General features: G+C 37.5%; 1 protein-coding gene across 1 annotated transcript; it reads right to left on the bottom strand.

Moving 5' to 3' along the window:
• Positions 1–581: 581 nt before the first annotated feature.
• On the bottom strand, positions 582–11261 carry LOC127672668 (zinc finger protein 120-like). Its single transcript, XM_052167968.1, has 5 exons — positions 11235–11261; positions 2900–3026; positions 2631–2691; positions 1053–1402; positions 582–968 (listed from the first exon to the last, which is right to left on the bottom strand). Exons 1-5 carry the CDS (start codon positions 11259–11261, stop codon positions 694–696), a joined length of 840 nt encoding a protein of 279 aa, XP_052023928.1. The 3' UTR covers positions 582–693.
• Positions 11262–14111: the final 2850 nt, after the last annotated feature.

Raw genomic sequence — 14111 nt, 5'->3', positions numbered from 1 at the left:
TGATCTCAGAGATCTACATGACTCTGTCTTGTGAATGGTGGGTTAAAAAGCATGTAACACCATGCCTGGAACTAAGCCTTTCTGCTTATATTTTAAATTCAGAACCCAGAATCCAAATCTATCTCTTGGCAATTTGACACATAATTGTTTCTTCATGTGTCTACATCAAAACAGTATCCAGGTAATAATAATTCCTAACATGATACAGTTCACTTTCATACAACTGCAAATCCATATGTTTAGCTGAATATAATCTTGACCTAATGTAACCATTCCTTTAATGCCATTGAATATCCTTGATCACAAGATTAAACGTCATTCAACTTCCTGATGATGCCTTGTATTTTGAACCTTTTTTTTTTTTTCCTTTCTTAGTGTCTATGCTTGTTAAAAACTTTCAGGCCAAATTCTATGTGGTGATTTCCGTTCTTACTTGGTCAATACAATTAATGTAAACCTCTTTACCTTAACCTCAAGGAAACTCTTCATACAAGGGCAGGATACTTCTTTGCAAAAGCATCAAAAAAAAAATTTCCAGAGTGGAAATAATCCCAAGCACCCATGTCTATCATATCCTACTATGATACCCTCCTAATTCCCACTTAATTCATGATCATATTCATTATGTTTCTCTCCAGCACACAGAATTTGGAGACTTATCCCTAGTGAAAACACTTTACCACATTGATTACATTAATTAGTTTTCTGTCCGGTGTGTGTTCTTTTATGATACTGGAGATAACTGGGTCTTGTAAAGGCTTTACCACATTGTTTACATTCATAAGGTTTCTCTCCAGTATGTGTTCTTTTATGATATTGGAGATTACTGCGCTGTGCAAAGGCTTTACCACATTGATTACATGCATAAGGTTTCTCTCCAGTATGTGTTCTTTTATGATATTGGAGATGACTGTGCTGTGCAAAGGCTTTACCACATTGATTACATTCATAAGGTTTCTCTCCAGTATGTGTTCTTTTATGATATTGGAGAGTACTGCGCTGTGCAAATGCTTTATCACATTGATGGCACTCATAAGGTTTCTCTCCAGTATGTGTTCTTTTATGTCTTTGGAGATGACTGGGTCTTGCAAAGGCTTTACCACATTGATTACATTCATATGGTTTCTCTCCAGTATGTGTTCTTTTATGATATCGGAGATCATTGTGATAGGCAAAGGCTTTACCACATTGATTACATTCATATGGTTTCTCTCCAGTATGTGTTCTTTTATGATATCGGAGATAACTGTGACATGCAAAGGCTTTACCACATTGATTACATTCATAAGGTTTCTCTCCAGTATGTGATCTTTTATGAATTTGTAGATGACTGTGCCGTGCAAAGGATTTACCACATTGATTGCACTCATAAGGTTTCTTTCCCATGTGTGCTCTTTTATGTCTTTGGAGATAATTGTGATATGCAAAGGCTTTACCACATTGATTGCATACATAAGGATTCTCTCCAGTATGTGTTCTTTTATGATATTTGAGATGACTAGATCTTGTAAAGGCTTTAGCACAAATATTACACTCATAGGGTTTCACTCCAGTATATCTTCTTACATGCCTGCAATGATAATTAGCACATGTGAAATCTTTACCACATTCATTACTCTGATCAATCATGTAATCAATATGAAATATGTTTACAATTTGTCTAATGGTAAAGAAACATCAGATCTTAAGGTTTTAGCCCTTTATATGTTCATGTTGTTCTCCCTCATCATGAGTTTTTCAAGACACCTGTGATGGTTATTACATGGCTCATATTTATAATACCCTCTTTTTATATGATGTATTTTAGCTATCTGAATAAAGTTAGAAAAACTCTGATCTGTATAACACTGATTGTATTCATATTTTTCCTCTAGTGTGAATTACAACACATGTGACTGGGAACCAGGACACACAAAAGAATTTCCAAATTCCTAGTACCCATAAAGATTTTTTTACACTATGAGTTTTGGGATATTCCCTGTAAAGCTAAAAACCCAACTAATTACAAATGTCTTTCATATTCCTAATTTCTTCCAAAGGCAGAATAGTACATATCTTCTTGTTTTAGAACAAAAAATTTATGCTTCTTCTTTCCATATCCCAATGCTCACATGATTATTATCTATTGTGACACATGATATACCTAATAAAAAGAATGATAAATGAAAGGTTTATGCATTGCATTCACACTGCTTGAATTTTTGTTTCTCATAGCATGTGCAATATGGACTAATGTTTCTCCAAAACAATATTCTTGATTCTCATAAAATGCCCTCTCACCAAACTGAACCATATTACTACAAGAATATTAGTATCACCAAATTTTCTATGGATTATTTGCTTATTAGAATGTTTTGGATATAAATTTATCACTATTCAAAGTGCAATTTCTAAATACTATGAGACTATACAGATTGGCAGATCCACAGCACAGGTCTAATGGAGCTACTTATCAAATGGATACACAAATCACATATCAGATCTTGAGGTACATGGTTTTATAAGAATATTATAATCATATCTACCCTTAAAGGACTGTTATTTTACACTTTTACTTTTTGCTGTAGATTCCATAAGATGTTAAATTTTCCTCAGAGACAAATTTGGAACAGCTTGCACATGGAAATTACCTTTCATGACTTCTATTATTTTGAAAATGTTCCTCAAGATGATGCTCTTCGCAATTATAGCCTAAAACACAGTAATAGAAAATGAATGATATAGTATTGGAAAATAGGCAAAATTAAAGTTACTGTGAATTTTAACTGCACCGTGATAGTTACACTGAAAATTCAGTGAAACAGAATTACTCAGCTCAGTTTTCATACAATTAAAATAATAGAAGATCATCAATAACCAAGAAACATATGTTTCCTTCAGAAAAAAATAACAGTCTTACCAATAGCTTTGAGGTTCAGGTAGGTTTCCAACATCACATTTTTGTAGAGACTCTTCTGGGAAGGATCCAGCAAATTCCACTCTTCCTCAGTGAATTTCACATGCACATCATCAAAAGTCACTTCATCCTAAATATCCCATACAAATGTACAACACAAAGCATGATACTAACATCACCGGAAAACAAATATATGCATTCTCAAATATATAGTCACATAATTCTCGTGCTTGCTCTGCTTATTTTCTGACTCAGAATTTATAATTACTGTGTCATTTTTAGAAGGAGCTTTAATTATAAGATACACCTCTGTCACTTTTGAACTATTTAAATAGGATACAACTTTGCCAGAGAAATGCGAATTGGGAGGGAGATGGAGAGGAAACAGATCCACAATATCGAGCACACATCTGAAAAATTGTATGAACAATTACTAACTACAAACATGATGGGCAAGCTGGGTGTATTTTCTCATGTCTTTAATTACAGAGGCACAGCCAGGTTATGCCATTTACCTAGACACTGGCATGGCCTTTGTAATGTGTTCTAGGAGACTAAAATGTATATTTTAAGACACTCAATCCCTACAAAAAAAACCATGGGAAAAAATGATACTGAACTCAAAGTTCTTTATGAAAGTTCCTACAAAGAATTATAAATTCACAGAACATCTGTATTCACCTGGCAGAAATATGAAATTTAATCTATAACATTTGGTCGAATTTCAATACTAAAGATATGGATGAAAAACCACACAAAAATATGCTTATATTACAAATATAAGACATGTGTTTTTTGTGGTTTCTCTACTACTTTAAGGACAGAAAAAGCTACACAGCAAAATTTGGTTTGGAAAAGAAAAGCAAAAAATAAAACAAATATAAAAATATAAAACAACTAGACTTGTAAAATAGATTATCACTGAATAGCAAATGTATATATTGTATTTTATATGATTTAAGGAAAGATATTATAGTGCATATATGGGAGCATGTGAAGAAAGTTGAAGGGTCAGTTTCAACCACAACACAGTACACACCAAGGACACAATGTTTCCCTCTAAAAGAAGTGCTGGGTAAATTCTGGAGCAGAGACTGAGGGCATGGCCAATGAAAATTTGCCCCACTTGAGAGTACCATCCTATAGACAAGCACCAATCCATGAGATTATAAATGACACTCTGTTATGCTCCCACACTGAAGCCTGGATTAATTGTCTATTGAGAGGATCCACCCACCAGCTGACTGAAAAGCTGCACAGATCCAGAGTCAAACCTTGCATGGACCTTGAGGACTATTATGGAAGAATTGTTGGAAAGATTGCAATCCCTGAGAAGGATAGGAACTCCACAGGAAGACCAAGAGACTCAGGTAACAAGCACCCTTGGGGACACTCAGAGACTAAGCCACAAACCAAATAGCATACACAGGATGGACTAAGGCCCCTGGCACGTATATTGCAGATGTGCAGCGAAGAGGCTCAGATGGTCATCTAATAACAACTGTAGCCAGGGCTTTCCCTATAGCTTTGGGGGGGATATCTTTCCAATCTGTTTCTTTAACTGGGCTGCCATGTCTGGCCTCACTGAGAGAGGATGCACTTAACTCACAATAGAATTGATGCACCAATTTTGGGGATACCTGGGGGCCCCACAACCTCTCAAAGAAAAACAGAGGAGACTGGGGGAGGGACTCTGCCATAGCAAGGGACATATAATGGGGATATTGATAAGGGTGACAATGAATATATAAATTATTGGAAAAGCAAAAAAAAAAAAGGGAGAAAAAATAACATTTTCATTCTATAAACACTATCCTTGAAGGTATCTGGAATGGCTCCTACCAGAAAATCTTCCACAAGCTTCACAAAGAAAGCCAGACAGGACAGACAAGCAGCCAAAGACATCATCCTATCTATAAGCTTTTTGTTTCAATCAACTGCATCCTGACCCTTGACACTATAGGCAAATATTCATCCTGTGATGAAAATGCATTCAGTCTTTCTTCAGGGATCCTAAGAGTCTGTTGGAGCTCCTACACTGTTCAAACATCTAAAGTCTCTTCTGACACACAAAGCAAAATCTTGAAGGTCACCTCTTGTAACAGCTTGGGTACTTCCTCTCCTTGTATACATATCTCCATGGCTTATTTATCAATGCTTTAGTTACCTCAACAAACTATAGTCGCAAAATGAAATTCAAGAATCATCTTCATAATTTGAGTGCAATGAACTCTCATGCAGTCTTCCCTATGGCTCTGACTCTGCCAAAGGATGGCTGGAATCGGGCCAAATTGAAACCATACTGGAAGAATCCAGGATCGCAAATTTATCATCTCTCAGTTTTCAGAAGCCACACCATACGAAAGATCCTCTTAAGTTTGGCTTCTAAGGTGATGGACTCTGGCTCACCTGGTCCACTTATAACAGCTAGAAACTGAAAAAAATCAAGATGTCCCTCAACCAAAATTTCGATAAAGACTATGTGGCTCATATACAAAACGGAATTCTATTCAGCTAGTAAAAACAAGAACATTATGAATCTTGCAGGCAAATGGATACAACTAGGTATTATTATCCTAAGTGAAGTATCCCAGACCCAAAAGGACATGGATGTATGTACTCACGGACTAATGAATAATAACCATAAAGTACAGGATATCTGCATGACATTTCTTTGTTCTGAAGAAGCTAAACAAGAAGGAAGCCTAAGGGGCTGAATAGATGGCTCACCTGGTAAGAGCTCTTGTGAAGGTCCTGAGTTCATATCCCAGCACTGACATGGTGACTCACAACCACCAGTAATGAGATCTGATGCCCTCTTCTGGTGTGTTTGAAAACAAATACAGGGTACTTATATGTAAAAAATAAATATATTTTTAAAAAGAAAGAAGGCTAAAATGAGCATGGTTGAATCACACTCTGAAGTGGAAATAAAACGGTCAAAGGGGGCAGATGAAAGAGAGAGAGAACTGGAAGGACCAGTAGTTAAGAAAAGGGAAGGGGAGGTAAGGAACAGCTGTGGTGAGAGAAAAGGAAGGGCCATAGGACAAGGAAAATCAATTGAAATCTCCAGCTGACAGGGATCTAAGAGCTTAGGCATCTTTAGGATATGCTACAGACCGTGAAAGGGAAGGCAACATGCAGTCTATGAGGGATATAATAGCTGAAATACATAGGAGTGAGATTTGGACACTGAAGAGGGCCACACCCTAAAGACAGGCAGAACTCCCAGTGGAAAGTTAACTATGCCAACCAAACCAAAAACCTTTCCAACCAAAATTTATCTTGTCTACAAGAAATACAGGCAAAAATATGGGGCAGAGAATGAGGGACTCACCAAACTATACCCTGCTCAAATTGAGAACCAACGCATGGGCAATCACCAATTCCTGACTATACTGAGGATATACTTTGTTATACTTCCTGAGAGTAGCTTAGCATAATTGTTCTCAGAGAGTCTCCATCCAGCACCTGACTGAAACAGATGCAGAGCCCACAGCCTAGCATTGCACAGAACACAGGGGATCTTTGGAAGTGTTGGGGAAAGAAATGAGGGTCTCCAAAGAAAAAGAAACCCATAAGAAGTCCCTCAGTGTCAACCAATCTGGGCACTAGGAAACTCTCAGAGACTGAGCCACCAGCCATCCTTCAGATGACTGTAGCTCTGAAAGGTTGAAATGTTATCATCTTCACCTCTCTCCTGATTATGTTTCCTTATGGATTGCTAGGATTTTCTTACCCAGCCCACCTCCTCTCCTAGTTTCCAACATTAACCAGCAATCTTTCTTGAACATAACAGGTCAGTAAAAGAGCCAGCACTCAGCCAACACTCTAAAAATCTACAAAGAAAACTGTAACACAGGAATAACACTCCCACAAAAACAAGACAAATTGAGAAACTAGTACCTAGACCAATAATCACCAAAAATGCAAATACCTAGGACCAGCATAGAAAGATATGTAATACCAGCCATGAAAATAAGTCACCATCCTCCGACTCTCACTCCAAACCTTTTTCACAACGAAACTCTTTTGTATCAGAGCTCTTGTGTGTTTTACTTTCTCAATATATGTTAGAGAAAGAGGAGGAAGAGGAGGAGGAGGAAGAGGAGGGGGAAGAGGAGGAGGAGGAGGAGGAAGAGGAGGAGGAGGATGAGGAGGAGGAGAAGGAGGAGGAGGAGAAGGAGAAGAAGAAGAAGAAGAAGAAGAAGAAGAAGAAGAAGAAGAAGAAGAAGAAGGAGGAGGAGGAGGAGGAGGAGGAGGAGGAGGAGGAGGAGGAGGAGGAGGAGGAGGAGGAGGAGGAGGAGGAGGAGGAGGAGGAGGAGGAGGAGGAGGAGGAGGAGAGGAAAATCAGCATAAAGAAAATATTTCCAAGAAATCCAAAAATGAAAGCTTTCATTGACTAAAGGAAGGTGTCTAATAATGTACAAGAAGCATCAGCAATACCAGATTGGGAAAGAAACGTTTGCCACATCATAATCAAAACAATAAACATATTAGTTAAAGAAAGAAAAAAAATTACAGCAGAAAAAAATTAACAAACCATGCAAAAGAAAAACTAGTGATGTTTGAAATCAGAAATATTAGATTCATATCTGTGATCTTTTTTAAAGGAATAAATTCATTCCTTATGCAATGTTCTCCCTGCATGTATTACTGCAGGCCAGAAGAGTGCACCAGGTCCCATTGCATATGGTCATGAGAGACCATGTGGCTGCTAAGAATTGAACTCATGGCCGGTTTAAGAATAGCCAGAGCTCTTAACCTCTGAGCCATCTCTCCAGGCCTAATCCTGCCTTCTTAATGTATATTGTAAAAGACAAAAAGCTTTGGACACAGTTGCTGCATAGTCACAGAACCCACCCAAGCTTCTACATGAAAGCAACTGGTCCAGATGTTTTGGACAGAATTACAATCAGCCGTGATATTGAAGTTATTAAGAGGTCATTGCCTGAAATAGCAGGTTAGAAGCACCACTACAAACCTCACAGGTGGTCACATCTGGCTGATGTTTCTGATCCAACCCCATACAGGACCCACCAACCCAGTGCATACAGCTCAGCCTCATGTTCCTTCCCATTGTGGGCAGATATCTTGTGCTCACCATGTCTTGATTTCAGCGTTTACCTGAGGTCCCCCTCACAGCAAACAACAGCAGAGCTCAGAGCAGGACACAGAGAATCATTCAAACTGCATAGCCACAGGGAACACACCAAAAGGAACCCTGAATATCTCACCTCTTTTTCTGCCTGGCAGGTTTGCCTGGCGTCCTTTGATTGGCCAGTGAGTCTTAGCCTTCCTCAGGTTAAAGTGTGCTTCCTATCCTCGACCACACCTACTCAAGATCTCAGGAGTGGTTTGCATTCCATTAACATTTGAAATAAGATATCAAGAGGCATCACACAACACACAGCTCTGAGGGAGGAACAACATTCCAGCTTAGGCTGGTCAGCTTCCTGCTTCTCGCCCTCTGAAGCCAGGACCCTGCATTTACCAGTACCTGTGCCTGAGCTTTCCTCAAAGCACTTGTCTTCTTTCCATAATAATGATGAAAAGTTTGCCTAGACCATTACTGAAGGTTCATTGGATGTATCAATCTGACCCAGGAATTGATGACCCAATGTAACACCAGCCTGGTCTACAGAGTGAGGTCCAGGTCAGCCTCTGCTATACAGAGAAACACTTGTCTCCAAAAAAAAAGAAAGAAAAAAATAACAAAAACAAACCAAGTGGGGTTTTTTTGTTTGTTTTGTTTTGTTTTGTTTTGTCTATATCCTGGGCTCAGGGAAACTGAAGCTCCCTTCTCAAACAACCCCATAAGAAAAGCAAAACATAAGGGAAACATAATGGAAACACTCTTGAGCAGTATTACTAGTCAGCACATTTTCAACAGTTACAAATTACAAAACAAAATACAGTTGGATTAGTACAGATTTTCTAGATAAGCCTATCTCAAATCATAGAGAAAAACGAATCTTTCTATGTATAGAGAAAGGGTAGTTAACAGAATGTCTTGATAAAGGCTGTCAGCCAAGGGGAGTTAGAAAAATCAAGGACTGGTGGATTTCATGTTGAAGGATATTACAGCTGATCTTCAGTGTATACCAGCATATTTAAGAAATAAATACTTTCTAATGCCAGTTTAAAAAAAAACAAACAAATCACCTTTGCTTTATAAGATAAAATAGTACAAGTACCAAAACAAAAGAACTGCTTTTTCATGACACTTCTATAGGTAGGTTGCAAAAAACACATATAGCCTAGATCAAAAGTGGATAAGAACATCTCAAAAGATCAAGATTAAGAAAGGGTTTCTCACTTCAAATGTATAATTAAGAAACATCCCCCAGAGTAAGCAGGGTTAGAGTTAGGATTAGGGGATTAGGGGGTTATGGTAAGGATCAGGACAAGGGTTGTTTGTGTTAGGATGCTTAGGAAATTAAGGAGTTAAGATAGGATTAGAGATTTAGGAAAATTTCCTGGGTTAGCCTCAGGGTTAGGGTTAAGGTGGCCACCATTATTCTTGATGGTCCCACTGAGTCAATCGTATCCCTGTTACACAACGAAGAAATGTTAGGGTTGTGGTCAGTCTCAGGATCAAGTCAAAGGATTTGTTTCTTGTTGTATGTGAGCTCAGTTTCTATCTTTTTGCTCATCTGCCTTCCTAGTCCTCATTTTTTATAATATCAAAATCTTTCCTGTCCCAGTGAAAGTGGAATGTGAGTTATCCAAGAACCTATAATTCTCAGATGGGAAATATCTTTACATTATTATGAGGTCCTGTTCACAGACAACAGAAAACCACTACTCCTTTAGTTTTTCTAAGTTTCATCTGGGGATCCTCATAACATGGATAAAATCATGGGACTTGGTGCCCCTCTTTGCTAATATCATAAGTATTGCATGGGCCATTTGTCTTCACAACATCTTTAGTAAATATAACCAAATTGTACAAGACAAAATGGTCTCCGTCATTACTCTTGCTGGTCTCCCTGAGTCAATAGGAACCCAAATGCACAAAATACCACAACTATCAGCTATTCATTTTATATACGACTATAAGTTTAATGTTTTGTTCTGTTCTTACTCTGCTAGCTTCTACCTTATTCACTCGATGGTTTCTCTAAAGAACCTAAAAGTTTATCCATACCACTTCCAAACTAGCATACTGAAAAAGGAAGTGATGACTCTGATATTCACAAAATCAAACAGATAATCAAGGGACAAGTTGCCAAGGGCAAGACCGACGGCTGCCAGCAAAGAATATCTGTGCTACCCTGTGTTGGGTCTCAGTGTCAGTTATTTATGCAGCTAAATCCCCTCAGTGATAAAATGGCCTTCAGTACTCTTCTGCTCTAGATATGTATGGTTTACTTTCTGTCCAAATTAAAAATATGCTTACTAAAGATTTTTTGTAAAGTTTTCACAAAATAATCAATAAAAATTATGGAAAAAAATCTTGGACAAGCAATAAACAAATTTGTGGCTTAATGAAATTTGTCTGTTATTACTTATGGATAGAATATCCACATGGGATCATGGTTTATTCTTCACATCTTTTTCTTAATACCAAATAGATTACAAGTAAAGTAAACTGGTTAACTTAGACTAAGTTATTTTTATTCAGAATAAATAAAACTTAAAAATTAATATGAATAGACAAATGTATATTTAACCAATAAATCCCCACAGGTAAAATAAATATGAAATGACATTATGTCTCTGAATCTTTATTTGTAATGGGTAACATGAGGATATATATTTAAATTGTAATGTCTACTTTTAAGTACCTGATATATGTAAACATACAGATCTGGTCACAGTGGTATCTCTATGAACCCTATCCCAATTCTAGTACACAACATGGTTACTATCCCTTAGGGTTCTAAATTAGTTTTAAATATTTTTGTTTTCCTAGACCAGGATTTATTCTTCATATTGGGCATTGTCTTCACGCAATGTAAGAATGATACATGAGTGCTTTTGAAAATGAAATATACATGTGCAAATATTTATATAGACAAAAACACTTTAATAATTTAAACAATATTTATTTCCCAAAATGCCTCATTAAAAACCAATAAATATACTAAGATAGAAAGATCAGCCCAGGGCTTCTGACTTATTGTCTAAATTAAACAACAACCATTTTCATATCTTCAACTCCATTGAATTAATATAATCACAGATGTCCTTTTTAAATGTTATTAAAACTCTGTGAAATGAGAGGACATGGGCGGCCAATATTTCTATAATTTGTAGGGGGAATAACTAATTAGGACATGTGAATTTGTCTAAAGATATTCTGAGTAACGTGTTTTTGATGTATAGAATGTACTTCAGGGCTGGAGAGAAGGCTCAGCATTTAAGAGCACTGACTGCTCTTCGAAAGGTTCTGAGTTCAATTCCCAACAACCACAAGGTGGATCACTACCATATGTCACAGGATCATATGCCCTCTTCTTCTGTGTCTGAAGACAGGGATATTATGCATGAAATAAATAAATAAATCTTTTTTTTAAAGAAATGCCTTGTCAATTTTCTTTAGGGAAAAACAATAATTTTACCTTTTATCCTTTGATAAATTATGATAATTTTAAAACGTGGTATCATTGAATCTTAGAAATAGGGAATAAGGCTGGGCAGTGGTGGCGCATGCCTGTAATTCCAGCACTCTGGGAGCCAGAGGCAGGTGGATTTCTGAGTTCAAGGCAAGCCTGGTCTACAGTGTGAGTTCCAGTACAGCCAGGGCTATACAGATAAACCCTGTCTCGAAAAAACCAAATTAAAAAAAAAAAAAAAAGGAAATGGGGAATAAAAATATTTTACTCCCCACTCCTGAATTAATATTCTGACAATAAATTGTGGATTTATTTGTTAAAACTATTTTAACTTTTCGTGTTAACATTTAACAGTCTTAAAAAAGAAGTATTTATATAGAGAGACGTCTATGTCTTCTACTCTGATGCTATATAGTTGGAGTTCAAGGTCATCATTTTATCTTCTTAAAAAGCTTTCTGAAAGCATATTTTACAGAAAGAAAAAGAGCCAGGACTACTGAGTATCATTGGCAATCTTATTTTTCATCCCAATCATTGGACAGAAACAATAATTAAAGCCACCTTTTTGTGGTAAATATTATTATTTATTTATTTATTTTGCCACAATTGAATGATAAGGATTCCAAGTAAAAGACACAAAAGACTTGGTATTTATAATAATAATTAAAGCACTAGAGTTGGACGGACTATTTTGTATAGCTCCTGTTAATAATTGTGAGATATCACTTGTCTGCAATGGGGAGTTAGAGAAAGTATCCAAGGAGCTGAAGGGCTTTGCAGTGCCACAGAAGGAACAGCAATGATTTTCCCAGTACTCCCAGAGCTCCCAGGGACAAAATCATCAACCAATGATTACACATGGAATTACTTATGGCTCCAGACGCATAGGCAGCAGAGGATGGTCTTGTTAGAGACACCAAATGGAGGAGAGGCACTTGGCCCTGGAAAGATTTGATATCACACTGTAGAGGATTACCAGGACAGAGGGCGGGGGAGGGTTGATCGGGGAAGGGAGATGGCTTAATGGATTTTCAGGAGAGGGGGGATCAAGGACAGCAGACAATGTTTGAAATGTAAATAAAGAATATATCTAATTAAAAAAGAAAAAATTAGATACAGTGGTCAAAAAATCTGTATTATAAACTTTCCTGGTACTAACCCACAAAGAGTTCTGCAACTTATGAGAAGGCAAAAACACAAAGGATTGGAAAAAGGAAGGAGGAGGTGGAGGAGAAAGAGGAGGGGAAGGAGAAGAAGGAGGAAGAGGAGGAGGAGAAGGAGGAGAAGGAGGAGGAGAAGAAGAAACAGAAGCAGCAGAATCAAGAGGAAGAAGAAGAAGAAGAAGAAGAAGAAGAAGAAGAAGAAGAAGAAGAAGAAGAAGAAGAAGAAGAAGAAGAAGAAGAAGAAGAAGAAATTGATGATGATAAAGGTCTCGAAAACATTTCCAATAAAATCATAAATGAAAACTTTCTTAAACTAAAGAAGGTGCCTGGTAACGTAAAAGAAGCATCAAAAATACCAAACAGAGTGAGAAAAAGTCCCTTTGCCATGTAATAATCAAAACAATAAACATATCAGAATTATTAGATTCATAACTATTGTCTTATTTTTAAGGAATTAATTCATTACTTATACAATATTCTCTCTGCATGTATTCCTGCAGAGCAGAAGAGGGCAAAAGATTCCATTTCCTATGGTTATGAGCCACCATGTTGTTGCTAAGAATTGAACTCCTGACCTGTGTTGGAACAGCCAGAGCTGTTAACCTCTGAGACATCTCTCCAGGCCTATTCCTGCCTTCTTAATGTATATTATAAAAGACAAAAAGGTTTGGACACAGGTCATGCATAGTCACAGAAACCACCCATGCTGCTACAAAAAAGCAACTGGTCCAGATGTTTTGGACAAAATTACAATCAGCCATAATTCTGAAATAATTCAGAGATCATGGCCTGAACTATGAAGTAAGTAGCACCACTAGAAACCTCACAGGAAGTCACATCTGGCTGATGGTTCTGATCCAACCCCATAGACGACCCACCACCCCAGTGCACACTGCTCAGCCTCATTTTCCTCCCCATTGTGGGCAGGTTTTGTGTACTCACCATGTCTTGATTTCAGCGTTTCCCTGAGTTCCCCTCACAGCACACAACAGCAGAGTTCAGAGCAGGACACAGAGAAGCATTCAAGCTGCACACCCACAGGGAACACCTCAGAAGGAGAAGGTGAGGGCGAGAGTGAAGATCAATCAGCATAAATGTCTAGAAAACATTTCCAAAAAAATCCTAAATGAAAATTTCCTAAACTAAAGAAGGTGCCTGTGTAAGAATAGCCAGAGTTATTATAAATATATAGCCAGAGTTAATGTAAAAGCATGCAAAATACCAAAGAGATTGGGGAAAAGTCCCTTTACTGCACAATAATTGAAACACTAAGCAACTAAAGTAAAGCAATAAAAAAAAATACTACTACAGAAATAATTAACAAAACTAAAAAAAAAAAAAAAAAAAAGTTTCCATGGGACCTAGCTCCACCCAACCTACAGCCCTTCACCCCAGCCAGCTCCAACCTGATCATTAATGTTCCTTGGGAAAGTGCCAGCCCAGACCTCTGTAAACTCTACCAGGTCTTTGTCATGTCACAGCCCAGCCTGT

Source organism: Apodemus sylvaticus, chromosome 22 (assembly GCF_947179515.1).
Source record: "Apodemus sylvaticus chromosome 22, mApoSyl1.1, whole genome shotgun sequence".
Taxonomy (NCBI): domain Eukaryota; kingdom Metazoa; phylum Chordata; class Mammalia; order Rodentia; family Muridae; genus Apodemus; species Apodemus sylvaticus.
This window is presented reverse-complemented; position numbering and strand designations above follow the sequence as displayed.

Coding starts and splice junctions, on each gene's coding strand:
- LOC127672668 (XM_052167968.1), bottom strand. CDS start 11,261: ATGCTGAGCCTTCTCTCCAGCCCTGAA. Junction 2,692..2,899: donor CCTGAACCTCAAAGCTATTG/GTAAGACTGTTA, acceptor ACTGTGTTTTAG/GCTATAATTGCGAAGAGCAT. Junction 1,403..2,630: donor AATAATAGAAGTCATGAAAG/GTAATTTCCATG, acceptor TTATCTCCAAAG/ACATAAAAGAGCACACATGG.